We start from the raw sequence: 16,137 nt of genomic DNA on the forward strand, positions 1-16,137 counted from the left end.
AAGAAAGAATTTATGAACAAACTACAAATAACATGTTAAATATTAGCTCAGTATCAGTATCTATGATGCAGTTCATGCATTTCGGTGGATATCAGAGCAGCTAGACAGACCTGCAAAAAGCCACAAATGATGAAAATAACATAAAGACAGAAGGAAATGAGGAAAACTCCAGGACGACACAGAGCAAGGACCTAAATCTGAGAGCAGCCCCTTCAGCGGAGCTCTGAGAGCAGCCAGGAACATGTAGGAGGAACCAGGAGAGGGAGGGGAGGCCACGGTAGCACAATGCCTCAGTGTAGCCCCTCAGCGCGGCCTCCAAACAGGGCACAATGACTGCACTGTCAGCAGGCCGTCTCCTGCACTTTCATAGGTCTCCCTGACACCAGGCCCCTCTCCTTTTTCAATAACCAGCACAACAACCTTTTCACGGGCCGAGGCAACGGTTTGCTCCTCGACCGCCGAGCTGAAAGAGACCATTCTGCGCTCAACGGCCGCTGGCTGAGATTGTTTTTTTGTCTCTGCCATTTTTTTCATTCCACGACTAACATGCTATGAGAGAATGGGAGATTATCACCATTTTGCTGCTCGCCAGCCCTCGGGGCATTTTCTCGGTGCTAATGGCTTATGGATAGAGCTACAGAAAGCCGGAAAACCGCGGGGGTTGAAAACATTATTGTGCATTCAAGGCAACAAAGTGCAGAGTTCAGCAATTTCTGCATAAATGGACGGAGCCAGCATCCATTCAGGAAAATAAAAGAAAGAAGCAAGTGTGGGATGAATGATTCAAACCAGCGATTCCGCATCAATGATTCATTGATAGCACGGGAATGTGTTTTTAAAAATTCAAACAGGTCGAACACTTTAGAAAGAAGGCATCCATTCTTAAACACACAAAGACGGGGCTTGTGCCGGTGATGCCCTCCTTCAAGGAGATCAAAGCCAAAACATGAAACTGGAGATGGGCTTTCATTCATGGAGCATGTCGGCTTTCCAAGGAAGAGATTTGCCATTCTGGCTGCAGCCATTAGCCAACTGGAGCAGCTCAGATCCAGCACTGTTGCAGCCTACTGTTGTTACTGGTTTGGTGTAACCATAGCTGCTGCTTGCAAACTTCAGTCATTGATAAATACTAGGCGTGGGGGTCAAATATGATCAGCAGCAGTGCTGTGCAGTGGATCAAAAACCATGGCTGCTCAATCTGAAATGGAAATATTACATTTCATACATTTTATTTAAAAGCAGGGTTTGTTTGTTTTTTTTATAGCTGTGTCAATGTTTTCACCAGCGCTCATTCAGTTGGGCATAGGTCAGTTTGTTTGAAGTCTGAGGTTCTGCCCGGCACAGAAACTAAAACAGTGCTGTGAACACATTAGCGGCAAACTGTGGAAGCTTGTTTCCTCCAATGGAAAAACAAATTGTGATCCATAACTCGAAATCTGGAATTATGCAACTTAAATTTCGAGAAAACAACTTGAAATGTCAAATTAATAAGTCACAATCTCGAGAAAATGCGGAAGGCACCAGCTGCCCAACAGCTCATCGTGAACAGATTGAGTCCAGACCTCTTATGTTGTTATCGTTGGCTCGAAGGCATTCAAAGCTGAAAAACCTGTGATTTTGCCATTTTGGTATTGAATTAGTTCAGGTCAAAACTAACAGACTAAAGTGACAAAAAGTAGCATCGTATAGTCACAAAACTCTGTTCCCTGACAGGTAAAAATCAGTGTTTCTACAGTGACCCTGAGAGGTCAAACCCACTGAAACTTAAGGAAGTGACAGCGAATAGAAAAATGCTGCTAAAGCTCACAGAACACAACCAAAGTCAAATAAAACAACACGTTTGCTATTCGCTGTTTACTGTTAGCTTGTTATTTTCTCCACAAAACACTTCTGTTGTGTTTTAGGGGGTTTTTTGTGTGTTTTTTTTCTATTTCCATAGTGTTTTATTCAGCTTCCACTGTGTTTTGTGTGGTTTTGCAGCATTTCTCTATATACTGATGTTTTGCAAGTTGCACTGCGTTTGACCTCTCAGGGCCACCAGTTTTCAGCAGTCATTCTTTGAAAAGAGCGATTGCTTGCCTTGGTGTATCATGTCCACAAAGCAACAAGCTTTGCTTTTCTTCTCACACATGCTATTACTACCAACTTAAAGTGTTCCTTCAACCTTGAGTGATTGTGGGGTATATGCCGTCTCACACTCCACTCTGGAGGAGAACTTTCAAAGTGATCTTCAGGTGCAAGCAAGTTGTTTGTTGAGGCACAACAACAAACTACACTGATACAAATTATAGGACTTTTTTTCTTCTGAGGTGTTATTAATATGCTCTTAAACATGAAAACATGATCCGGCCTTTATAAGCACCTTTTAGTTTGACTGAAACTGTTTACCTGACCCGGCATGACTCCAGGATATATGATGCACAGGAATGAATAGAAAAAAAAAGATCATTTCATTGTTCATTGTAACTGAAGACCCAATTCAAAAAACCTGTTTTCATTTCATCGTTCAGAGTTACTCTGTCCTTGAGCATTGTCTTTAGGATGAATGAGATACAGTGAAGTGTCCGTGTGCGTGAAGAGGCTGAAGTGTCCTCGAGCAAGACACTGAATCACTGGCAGCTTCACCATCCTGACCTCTGACCTCCCCGTGGAGGGTTGTGAGCACAAAAGCAATTTCCCCACAATGATCACTAATGCATCACATTACCATCCTATAAATGGGAAAAGCTATAATGTGTCATAATTTGTGTCATCCATCATGTTGTCAGTGAGGGAGTGGTTGCTGTTTCTGCCAGAGAGAGTGGCTGTCTATTGATTTAATCAACAACTGGAGGCTTATGTTGAGTTTTTCCTTTTTCTACTTTGTATTAAACTGTAACCTCACATTGTTATTTTCTGTCACTTTCTTTTTTTTTATTTTTATTAACCAATTGTGCTTTTTTTCCCTCCATCTATGGCTCAGGTAGTAGAGCGGGACATCTACTAATCAGAAGGTCATCGATCCTCGACTTCCCCGGTCCACATGCCGAATTATCCTCAGGTATGATACTGAAACTCAAGTTGCCCCCAATGCATTCATTGGAGAGTGTGTGTAGAAAGTGCTTAGGCATAGATAAATGTGTTTGTTTACCTGAAGCCTAACCTTGGCCAAAGTTCCACATAATTAGATCAGTGCATGTATGAGTAATCTTAACCTTCAGATCCGTTTGAGACAGTCGTCTCGACTCGGTCATTTGTAATGATGACAGCACGAGCACATATCTCTAATGTGGTCATGTCAGACAAGCAGCACTGACTGCGAGCACCGAATTCATCCGACTGATTTCAAAACCTTCTGTTTGCGTGTGCAGCCAATTAGAGGAAAGCTGTTTAGAAGGGAGGAGGAGCCAAAAAAGCACGAGCATCATTTTGAAGTGCACATCGTTCAAAGCTACACAAGTTTAATAAGAATCAGAGATGAGCATATTAGGTTCATCTTCATGTTTTTATATTTTATTTCAGTTTCATTTTTTAGTCTCTTTACATCAGATTTCAGTGTAGTTTATTCCTTATTTGCATTTTTTAATTTGTATTTTATGCTTCAGTTTTTGTCCATTATTGATGTATTCATTTATTTATTTATGCGTGTTCTGGGTTAATCCTCCGATTGTTAATAGTCAAACACGCTGCACAGAAACACATGATCGCAAAATAAAGAATAAAGTATTAAAGACAGAAGAAACCCAGGGAAATACTCCCATCTCCATATCTGCCTCCAGATTATGCTGCTGCTGCTGTTGTTGTTGTTTCCATGACCCGCTTTCCACTCGCAGGCTTTGGCCTCAAATCTTAAGAGACTGTAATGTTTTTCTTCCCCTGTTTTCATGTGTGTTTACATCCCCTGTCACTCTGTAGAGAGCAAAGTGACAAACCCATTTTGTTAAGCAGTCTTTTATAAATATATTTTATTTGACTTAAAAAAGAAACGGGCTCTGAAAGGCTCCCGACTGCAATAACCGGCATACTTATCTGAACTCCTCTGTGGGTCTGAGACCAAATGCAGCGCATTATCGCAGAGCCCAGAACAGGCTTTACCAACGCCTAGCAAACTGCAACCAGATGACTTGAGCTCACCTAACCACAGAACCTGGGAGGGGGTGACCTGTGGGGGGGTTACATCCCCTTAATCACCAAACAGCTGCCTCTATAGGAGAGCTATAAAGCTTCAAGATGGCACCTAAAACCAACATTAACTGAAAGAGTTTTAAAAACAGAGCCATAGGAAACCAATTTCCCCCACTACCAAACAAAGTGGGGGGGAAAAGCCCCTCAGCTTTTCTCCCTGTTGCAGAAAACCCATTAAATTCGTCTGAAAGGATCAGTGTGGATCAGTCCCGTGAATGCATGTCACGAAAGGAGTGGGGGGTGGTGAGCAACCGCTAAGGGACAAATCCTGGCAGACAAGGTGCATCGCTGAAGGAAAAAAAAAAAGAAAGAAAGAAATACGGTAAATCCCACAGGAGTCGAGGGGAAAAGAAAAAAAAAGGATAACAGAAGACTGAACATCTGTCCTCCTGTCGCAGGTGATTATTTTGGGGCGAGCGGAGTCGGGATGAGGCAGTTTCTCCTCCTTGTTCCAGGAAAACAAAAAGCCGAGTCTGACCTCGGTGGCAGACGAGGAGCGGCTGGTGCCGATCAGACCTGAGCAAACACTCTCCCATCCATCTCGCCTTGATTCAATCGAGCATCTGTTGTTTGCATTCCAGATTATTTAATGGTGCGAGGGAGTGAAAGAGGAGGCTGAGCAGATCCAAACAAAAGTAAATATGGATCCATGTTCTTTAGCCGTTATGACAGGTGAGAGCGTTAACGCGAGCAGGTAAAATTACAATTAATTCACTATCCACACAATGTTTTTGGAAAAGAGCCTCCCACAGATGACATAGTGGCTGGCACAACAGCTGTTCTCATCAAGAGATCTTTTTTTAGCTGCTTAATATGCTTACAAGATAATAGACACAAACACTCAAAAAAAGTAGGAATCTTATGTAAATCATTGAGAGTTCTGGGAAACGTACGACGAGCATGAAACGTGTCACTGATATGTATCAATATCATTTTTTTAAAAGACCATAATGTAGAAAAAGATGCCGGTGTAATGGTGCAGTTGTGTATTGCGTCCACGACAATGGTTCCAGCTCCAGTGTTTACACATGCACACTGCAGCACATGTAGCAGAGAAGCATCACAGCTGAGCCGGCTTTCAGAGGGACCTCTGTGGTTGGCAAACGCAGTCGTCAGAGCCTGTAAATGGCTGTTTACTGCCAGGAATCAGTGTGGTCTGTGGGCACCACATGAATCTTTTTTTTTTCAGGCAGAATCGAGTCATAGCTGGAGCATAACTGAGCGACCAAATCAGTAACCCAATCGTTTTAATCTTCACTGTGATTCTAGCATATTGGGGAAACATGAAAATGCTTTGTTACTCTGATTCTACGTGAATAAATACTCAACCATTCTACAAATGTTTGGTAAATCTGTGGGATGGATTTGTGTCATATAAAAAGGAGTCTTGTAACAGGTCGACAGAGGTCGGATCTAAACTTTCTGGAGTCAGCCTGGGAAAAGGTGAAGCAAGAGAAGACACTGACAAGCTGTAAATCTACAGAAGCAGACCTGTAGTGAGTTTTTCAAAGGCTGCCAAATCCCTTGAGAAAGAAACAGTACTGCTTAAAAGGCAAAGAGCGGGCACTATATATTAATTTGATTTAAGTTCCCTCTATGTGCACTCTGCTTTAAAAGCCAGAATCTCAGAGGTCCATTAAGAAGTGGGCAGTTTGCTGATAGGCTTCAGGAATCTTTGTTTTAATGTTTTTTGCTCACTATTAGAAACCAGGTTTTCCACCAACCTTTTTCCCAGAGTACTGAGAGGCGTGCTGAGGCTGAGCTGAGTTTGGGCGGGTCTTCGGTTGCGTCCGGCCAGCTTGGCGGCTGGCCTTTCCTTCTTTGGGGACTCAGCGTTGCGAGCTGGGCTGGCGCAGGGCTTGACGTTGAGGTCCTTAAGGACGTCGTAGTTGATCTTGGAGGAGATCCTCTTCTGCTCCAGCATCTTTTCAATGGCCTCGTCAGCCGTGTTAGCTCGGATCGGGGCGTGTTTCCTATTGGGGCCCCTTGGCTGTCGGGATTTCAAACAAAACTAAAGCTTAACATCGCCTCTCATAAAACAAGGACACTTTATAATCTGCAAAACATCTGGAAAACACATTACAGCAAAACAAAGTATTTGCTTCCAGATTAACCAGGTATGTGTGGGCTGTAATTTGGCTTAGCTACATGCTTATATGAGCAAAGTAAGACACTTATCTTATGCAGATTTAGGTTTAGCAGGAATTACTGTAATGTATTAGTATGCAAACATTGACCTGTACACACCGGACAAATAATATTTGTGTGAATATTTCGCGCATTAAAAATAACGGTGTTCAGGGGTGATAAATAATATAAAGGATGTACAAAATGTCGTCATGGTTACCAGTCAAATTGTTGTTTGATTTCCAATTAGTGCACAGGAGTGAACCAACATCGTCACCCCTAGACCTGTACTGCTGGGGTGAAAAATTCAAAGCTACAGGTTGTTGCTTAAAGGGCTCATTAGTCGTTACTCCCTCAGCAGAAACGACTTTTCCTGGAGGCCCAAATTAAAGTTTTGTCCTGGCTAGGACCGCATACATTCAAAACAAGTCCTGATCAATCAGTTCTTTGAACCAGACAAAGCTCAAATGTTATCTGAAAACAGTTTGTCTTTATATTAAAGCATTTGGGTCCCATGGAGGATTTGCCCTCTAAAGGTAAGACTAAAGAACAGCTTTTCAGGCAAATATAAAACCCAACGTGTTTCTGTACAAATGCAGTTTATCTCAATTATTGAGGTTATCACCCAGCTTCAGTTACTCTGCATTAACCTTGACCCCCTCTCTAAATTATGACATAGATCAGCAGAGATTTCCTTAAAACTTTTAAAAACACACTTTTAAACAAGTTTCTTTACACACTTGATGTGATCAGTTGAAAGCCCCTCTTCCCTATTCAGCAGCTAATCAACACAGAATATTAACGGTTACCAAATGAGAAACAAAGGATGCTCAAATCCTTTGTGCATCAACACGATGTTCTTCCTGTTGTTTATTCAGCCACTTATTTGTCAGTGATGTGACAGTTTGCTGCTGGTTGGATAAGAGCTGTCGGGAGGCTGCGTGTCTCATTAGATCTGTTCCACTGCAGTTAATCCAGCTAGTTAAAACCAGTGAACAGATGTTGGGTCTAACAAAGGGCCTGTGCTGAGCCAAAACCAGTAATGGCAAATGAGAAGAAACCAGTTCCACAGGACTTACTGCCCGTCTGTCTGTGTTTAGTCTCAGTCTGGCTCACAGTACCGCTCACTGTCCATCTCACTTTGCAGTTTTTAATGCATCGACTCTACTTCAGTCATTTATCGCTAAAGACTGACAGGTTTAAGCTCTTCACTGCTCAGAATGTGATGCTTTTGACTGGTTTAAGCACTGAAAAATTGGCTTTTGGAGTATTGGTCAGACTCTAGTGATACTTAATTACATTACCTCGGGCAGTAATATATCCCCCTTTTCTCAACTTTTGCATCTTAATGTATTTTTATTCACTGTTCCTCTTACAAGTAAAACCTACAGAAAATAATTCACAGACAAACTGCAGCTCCAGCGATATTCTTTTGAATAAATTACTGCCTGAATGATTATCTGCCTGCACAGAATCATTAAACCTGATGGGCAGGTTTAACGACTGCATGCAGATTACACACAGTACTGAGGTACTGACATATATATACACACACACACACACATATTTTATATATATATATATATATATATATATATATATATATATATATAGCTGAATCTGCAAACTTACTACACATGGGGTAAGTTTGCAGGGGTCCATCCAACTGTTTACATCTTTATCTGATCATTTCAGCGTGGCATGCAGTTGGGCATTTAGGCCTGAGAGTTTGAGGCACTTATTACAAGCCTGCAGGAGTTCTCCTGAGGTATGTGGGACACGCATTACTAAAACTTTATAGGAGACCACTTTCCTTATTTCCAGCCACACAACTTTACTACTTTTATTCCTCAACTTTACTAGAGTTTGTTTGCATGATTCACAGTTCAAAATAATCTGTATATTAATCTATAATACTCTATATAATAATCTATATAATAATAATAATAATCTGTATTTACCTTATTCTGAAAGGATAAAAGCTTCCTTCCCCCTCGATTTAAATCCCATTTTGTTCTGATTGGCTGTCCCTTGTAAACAAGCTTTATGAGGGGCAGCCAATCAGTGGGTGGGGCTTCTCAGAGCCAGAGTGTGCATATTTTGGCTAACCGTGTTCAGTGACACCACACAGATCAACAAGCCCCCTTTTTGCCTTCAGAACAACTCAACAAACCCCTACACCACCAGCAGCATGAACTGTTAATAGAAGGCAGGATGGATCTGTACTTTCATGTTGTTTAACTCTGACCAGGAAACATTTTCCTGCTGCTCATTTTTGGTTCTGTGCCAGCTGTGGACTCAGTTTCCTGTTCTCAGCTGACAGGTGTGGCACACTGCGTGCTCTTCTGCCATTGCTGCCCATCTGCTCTTCTGCATACCTTTGTTTCTGTCAGCTCAATGCAGTCTGGCCAGTCTCCTCTGACCTCTGGCATCAGCAAGAAAACTGCTGCTCACAGGATAGTTTCTCTTTTTCAACCATTGCCTGTGACCTCTGCCTGAAATACTCTGAGCAGTCTGTGTGGCATCAACAATTATGCTGCTTTTAATCGCTTTTGCTCCTAATCCGGTTGTTCAGTCTGACGTCACTAGCCGTGTCTGGGTCTAAACTCCGCTGCAGGTCCATATATCAAACGATCACTATGGCATTACTGAGAGTTGAAAAACTGTCTAAAGTCTTTCATCTTTAATAAAATGATCAGCGTTCTCCTCTACCAGGTGTAACAATTGAGTTTAACATCCAGACATCCATGAAAACGGAATTTATGACATTTAACGGAGTTAGAAGTTAGCAGGGAGTTAGCTCGCTAGCTTCTATCTAAATATAATATAGCATGTCCTGACTGCGGGGTTTTGGAAACAAATTAAAACGTACAGCTCTGTTATCACTTCCAACATAAATGAAGACAGAAAACTAAACAGCAGTGACGTTTGTAGGGTTACTGAAGTTTGGCTAGCTGGTATATAATGATGTGCTACGTGACCGCTAGCGACACAGCTATGTTAGCATAATATAAACAAGCTAACTTTTTTTCCACTCGATAAAAGTTAACGTGAGTGTTCTCGGTGGTCAGGAACAAATGTAATCACATGGCAGGATGCTGTAAAAGGACCAAACTTCAGCCAGGAGAACAACTGAGATAATCCATCCACAATACGAGGTTAGTCATTCATATACTGCTGCATGGGCTGGGCTGTAGTTACATCCTAAGGTTTTAAAAACTGAGCTTAAATAAATGATTAGCGGGAATAAAAGCCGAGGGAGGTCAACAGTGATCACTGACTGTTTTAGGAGCTTTTTGAGATCAAATAGAAGAAAATACATAACATTAAACATGTTAATAACACAAAAGCCATATTAAACGCAGACTACTTTAGGCCCGGAATTAGGATTCGTCGTGTCATCACTGAACAACCGGATCGTGATCCTGAAGTTTGAACTCCAGCAGGTCCTCTTCACCTTCCCTACATGCCAAACTGCACTGAGTTGCTTCCATATTATTGGCTTATTAGATATTTGTACTGTCAGCTGAACAGGTATACCTAATAAAGTGACCTGTGAATATGTGTGACAGGGAATATGGGTGCTTTAATGATGTTCGTTAAACAGATCCTTCTGCAAAACGAGTCAGCCAAACTAATATCTGTGGTACTTTTCAGGTGTTTTTTTCTTCTTTCGGGTCTGAAACATTTTGTCAAAAGAACAATCTGAGACATTTCAGGCACAATGAGTCTAGCGCACAGACCGATAGCCGAAGCAGAAGAATGAGCGGCTTTTTGACAGGATTGTGTAGGGTGCAGATTTCAAGTAGATAAGCGGTCAAAGTTGAGGCAGCCGCTGGTTGGACAGCTGGGAGATATGAACAGATCATGCGGCATCAGATGTGACCGGTGCTTTTACGGCTGACAAATTGTGTTACGGCCCATTTGGCCATTTTCTGTCTGACTGATCAACTCTCACCCTGCCTGACCACAAAAAAAAACAACAAATAAATAATGCTGCCTGACCATTTACCGCCTCAGACAAACTTTCTGTCATCCTGGCGAGCTCAAACAAAAATGCCCGCCCTTATCTCACAGTTTTTCAGACCGTCTGCTGTTACCTTTCTCTCTTTGTAGATCCCGAGCGCCTTCTCCTTCGCTATCTTGGCTTCCTTCTCTGAAAGAAAATAAAAGAAACAGTCTGAGCATACAAACTTATAGATAGTGCACATAAATATGACACAACCTGAACGCTCAGGTTCATTTGGAGGTTTAGCTCTGTTTGGCTGATAGAGGACTAAAAGTAGGAGGTAGATTCTGGGACAAACCAACCAATGAGCATTAACTTCACCACTGAAACACTAAGATCGTGTTGCATACTCAAAGGTACCTTTCTGCTCTTTGAGGTAGGTGGAGTTTTCTGCCATCCAGAGTGCCGTCTTGATTTTGACTTCTTTGTCACTCAGCAGATACTGCAGAGGAGCACAGGGAGAGGCAGGAGTTCACTTTACAGGGAGTTTCCCAGTTTTTTAAGGTAAAACAGCCTGCTGCTAACCTCTGCGCTTAATCATCAGTTAACCAACCTGGTTTTTACATATTTTATCAGAAAGAAGAAAGCAACATACTGAACGTTAAAAAAAAACAACACAGTTTGAGTCAAACTTCTCTTTAACGATGTGCTTCCATGTTCCCACATCCCAGCAAATAACCCTGTGAATCCAATGTTATCGTACACAACACATTAGAGCTTGCACTCTATTGACTGAGATAAACACATTACACAGCGAGGCTCACGCTTTTATTTATGTTTTTATTCATTTTGAGGCCTATTTTGTCTTCATTTTAGAAGGATTCCTATTTTCTATATAAAGAGGAAAGTTGCTGTTTGCAGGTCATTGACGTGTAGTCGAGTTTCCTACATGTGATTGAAATGTGCACGGCTGTTATAGACGTGATAAGCTTTGTAAAAATATAAATTGCAATAAGTTGCTTTTCTGGCCTCCAATCCAGCTTGTCTATTTTGCATTTAAGCAGCCAGTCAAAAACAAGCAGAGGCGGGACTTAGAAAGACAACAGCACTAACAAACAGGTTAATTCAACATTAGAGTCAGTTGTTTTTGCAACAAAAGAAGCCGTAGACGAGCACGCACAATTTGATTATGATTATTATTGATGAGTGAAGAGATAATCTGTCCAATGCAAAGATTTGTCTTGTATTTCTTGTCCCTGTAGCTGCCTTACAGTTTTAAGATTTTGTTTTTTAAAATTCTGAAAATGAACCATGTCCAAGTTTTTAGCTATTTTTTACCAAGCTAACATGCTACATGCTAACAGTTCTGCAATAGCAGAAAACATTTGATGAGATTTTAACTCTTCTACAGGAAAAGCTAACAGAATTTTCTACATTGAGAAAGATTTCAGGGCATTGAAGGCACATCGCATGTGTGAATCTGTAGTGTGTACGGCGTGACTGGAGCTGCATACGCAGCAGGTACGTACCAGCTCTATCTCACTGTCATTTATCCCACTCAAGTCGAGCTCCCCGCTGTCAGCAGCACCATCTGTCACAGAGACACACACCAGAATGGACACTCTTAGATTTGCTGTAACACACGTTTTTACTCCAGCCGTCCCATCCCAAAGGGCTGAAACAGGAAACGGCAGCTTGCAAAAACAAATAAATAAATAAATAAAATCTCTTCCTTGTGGAAGATCTGTGAAGCATCTTCTATCAGGAGGAAATCGCTAAATTAAAAAAAAGAAATAGAAAAATGCACTGTGACTTCTAATAAGACGCTAACAGGCTTAACTCACTTTAAGCCGATCTACCTTCACACGCATTCTTTTCAATTACGATACGCTTTCTAGATTTCAGCACGCTTTATTTTGAAACACTGGGATGCTGAAACAGCGATTTGCATTTTTCATAAGATGGCCGAGACACGCTCCCGCTCCTACCTGTGAAGGATGTGTCGATGAAGGAAAGCGGTATCTCAAATCTTCCGGTTGCACAAAGTCCAATTTTGGAAAAGAAATTTCAAAGAAAATCTGATTGGCTTTGATAAAAGGAAACAAAAGATGACTTTTTTCTTTCTTTGGAAGAAGCGGGAGCGTGTGCCGGCTTTGACAGGAGAAGGAAACCATCAATGGAAATTCAACAGCTTTCACTCCAAAAGATTCTCCACCTTGATTAGCTGTTTTGCAACAAAGTGCAGTGTTTCTCTGGCTGCCTGCAGACATCAGACAGGCAAAGACTGAAAGGCTCGATCTGAAGAAGCAGCAAGCAAAAGGTTTATGGGAGTCATTTAACTTCTGTCAGGCTTTCTGTGTTTGACATGTTCACAGGGGCCCTTCTTTCCTGAAGTTCAAACTCCCAGTCGGCGGCAACTTCAAAGAAGAGCCACCTGAGTCCACGGGCAGCTTCATTAAGGAGAGACAGGTGCACAGACAGGCAGGGAGCAGGCAGAGAAGAAGAAATACATTCATCCTCAGACAGTAAAGGGTGTGTTTGCTGCACCAGTGGAGAGGTTGGGGGGGGGCTAATTCTAGTCAGCTTTTTTTTTTAGTTCAGTTAGCAGATTGCAGCTTCCTTAAAAAAGAAACCGCTCCAGAGGAAGAGACAGGTCAGTCGCTATCTGTCGGGCCCAGCCCTCTAAGAACTTCCTCCCCATGAAGTGCGGGGCCGAGATAAGACAGAGACAAGCCCTGGGAGAGATCGGCAGCTCCGGGAGGCAGAGAGGCAGCGACACTGAGAGCTGATAACACCAGTCCAACCCCGCAGAGAGCAGGGGGGAGGGAGCAATTACTGAGTTATTATTCAGCCGCTGCTTTGATATATCGACACTTGCTAATTTTAATCAAACCCATAAAATTGTTCTTGGTGAGAGTGCAGGAGAATCTGTGGACCGCAGGTTGACAATTTGCCTCGGTATATCAGGAAGGTAAAGCTGAAATAAGAGACATCGGGCTCTTCGATTTCACCTTCCTGCCTATTCGTCTTTTTAATGAAGATGTGAAGGGTGCAGAGCCAACAGGCAGGGATGTCACGTGAAGTCGAGGACCAATATATAACTTTATTGCTTCCAACAAGGAGATGCACGTCTCCTCAGGTACGAGTAATCGGGACTCAGCCTGATGATAAATGCAGCATCTACAGCTAACTTCACAGTGAAGGACTACACACATACAGAGAAGACTCAAAGCACTGAGGAACTTTTAACATTCAGATTTCATCCAACTGAATATCTATTACACCCCCACTTTCATTATGGCACAAGAGTGAGCCTAAACATGTGACGTTTGAAAAAACAAAGCTGTTTACACTGTGTCGATGGTGTTAAATAATCGGTTAAGTGAGGACCTGAGGTGAAATTCTAGGTATTAGAGGAAGTCTAATAATCTGGACATACAGAGAAAGAAAACTAATAGGAGCAGGTCACTAAAGCTTTTTTGGAAAGTACTATTTTGTTGTACGAGACCACAGAACATGCACCAGCTTCTCAGATATATAATTTAAGGTCTCCTCTCTCTGGCACAAAAAGCTATGACCTGTTGAGGTACAGATACAGAACGTCAGTGTCCTGTTGGGCAGGCTGGCATTTAGACATAGGCAGTAGTTTATGCAAGTTTAGCTTCCTGGAGCCGGGGTGCACCGTCCTGCAGGAGGTGGTGCCTGAATCTAAAAACCAAGTAATGTGCAATTAATAGATTATGAACAAGGTTTTACTACCCAAATATCACAACCCACTCTGTTCAGAGTAAGCTAACAATCTTTTTATTTGGATGATGCTGCTGACTTCAGAGAAACAACAAACAAAATCCTCTTTTAAGAAACCTTGAAGCATTATGAATTTGTTCCTGGTTTCAATCGTACAACCGACTAGCTGAACTTGTCATTCAGTGTTTATTTGTGAAAACAGATCAACACTTTTTCATACAAGATAAAAATCTGATAAAACCTGAAGAATCTCAAAATGACTGAAGGAAAAAACAAAACATGTGCTTTATGTTACTTCGAAGGTCTAATGATGAATTTAGAATAAGTAGTAGGATACCATAAACGCATGATGGTCAGGCTGGGCTAAATAAGCACTAAATCCAAGCCCCTTTAATGAGATTATCTCATTATTACACAGAAGACAAAATAATTTAAGCCATCTGGCCCTCATCAGTGGAAATTCAGTGGAAACTGCTGAAGGCCAGAAACATTTTGTGTCACTATGAATAAGAAGTGGTGGATTACATCACCTCATTAGAGAGTGTGTGTGTGTGTGTGTGTGTGTGTGTGTGTGGGGGGGGGGGGGGGGGGGGGGGGGGGGGAGAGGACGACTCGCAGCACATTCACAAAACTTCCAAATCCTAAAAGAAAACAGAAATCACCTCCCTGATGACCTTGTGCATGCAGAGAAACTACTTTTCTCTTCCTGTCCAGGCTGACAGAAGCCTGAGGTCTTTTTGCAGCAGCTCAGTAGCTCAGAGATGCAGCTCTGCCTGCACATCAGTGCTGAGGAGGAAAAAGAACCAAAAAAGAAAACACACACACACACACACACACACACACACACACACACACACACACACACACACACACACACACACACACACACAATTTCCCAAACAAACCCTACTCTTGACAATGTGGTAATAAATTCTTTTAAATGGTAAAATGGTAAATGGCCTGTATTTGTATAGCGCTTTACTTAGTCCTTAAGGACCCCAAAGCGCTTTACACGTTCAGTCACCCACCCATTCACACACACATTCACACACTTTTAAGACAAAGGGGAAGCACTAATGGAGGGAAAAGCAGGGAAACAGGCAGTCATGGCTAAAATCATTCTGAGATCTGGACTTTCAGTGGCTTATATAATATTTTTATTATATAATATTTTTATATAATATTTTTTATTTGTATTTGTAACACACAGCTTACAGTGAATTGTGTCGGTATTTAAAGCAGAAAAAAAGTCAGCCCGTGAAACTAACCGCGCCTCTGAGTGCTGTTTGAGGATTGAGCTCAAACACTATTTTGACCGGTTTAGTGCTACGTAATGTCAGAGAGAACCCCACCCAGCTGCCCTTTCAACTTCTGTTTGCTAGAAGCAGCCAATCACATGAAGGTTGGCTTAAAGGGCGGGCCTTTATTTGATCAATGGATATAGACACTGTGACATCACCAGTTTTTGGATTCTGTAGCCTCATCTGGTCTTTAAGTGATTACGTTTCAAGCCCCGAAAAAAAGGCAGTGACCAGTGTCGGCCTCTCTCGGTTTTAATTACCGCTATTCATTTTAAAGCTCAGAAAAAAAGGTTAGCATTCATCCTCCAGGTTCACTGTGTTTATATTATGCTAACCATAGCTGTGTAGCTATCCACCACGTAGCACATCATTATATACCAGCTAGCCCACCTTCAGTAACCCTACAAACGTCACTGCCGTTTAGTTTTCATTTATGTTGGAAGTGATAGCAGAGCTGTACGTTTTAATTACATCACAAATCTCTCAGTCATTACATCATCTTTAGATTATATCATCTTTAGATGGAAACTAGCAAGCTAACTCCCTGCTAACTAAAATTTAAAAATTGTGTTTTCATGGATGCCTGGATGTTAAACTTAATTGTTACACCTGGTAGAGCAGCCACACTGATCATTTTAATGAAGATGAAAGAATTTAGACAGTTTTTAACTCTCAGTGATGCCGCAGTGTTTGTTTGACTTTGGCACCTGAAGCAAAGTTTGAACCTGGAACCGGCTAATGATGTCAGACTTAAAGACCGGGTACAGCCTCAGCATTTTAGCTGCAACACCCAGAGAGTTAAGTTCCAAGTTATCAGCTAAAATCAACAAGCTCGTTTAGCAAGTTGCA

At 41.8% G+C, this 16,137-nt stretch overlaps 1 protein-coding gene across 1 annotated transcript in view; it reads right to left on the reverse strand.

Annotated features, from left to right (window-relative positions):
* The window catches only part of brf1a (BRF1 general transcription factor IIIB subunit a), a 132,434-nt gene that overhangs the window by 49,363 nt on the left and 66,934 nt on the right, over nt 1-16,137 (reverse strand). The window contains exons 13-16 of the mRNA XM_085392262.1: nt 11,770-11,831; nt 10,661-10,742; nt 10,392-10,447; nt 5,889-6,154 (exon numbers count right to left, since the gene is read on the reverse strand). Of these exons, the coding sequence (XP_085248388.1) occupies nt 5,889-6,154; nt 10,392-10,447; nt 10,661-10,742; nt 11,770-11,831 (466 nt within the window). The remainder of the gene's footprint in view (nt 1-5,888; nt 6,155-10,391; nt 10,448-10,660; nt 10,743-11,769; nt 11,832-16,137) is intronic.

This window comes from Rhamphochromis longiceps, linkage group LG19 (assembly GCF_057381845.1).
Source record: "Rhamphochromis longiceps isolate RC_006_pf linkage group LG19, R_longiceps_female_GT1.1, whole genome shotgun sequence".
NCBI classification, from domain to species: Eukaryota; Metazoa; Chordata; class Actinopteri; order Cichliformes; family Cichlidae; genus Rhamphochromis; species Rhamphochromis longiceps.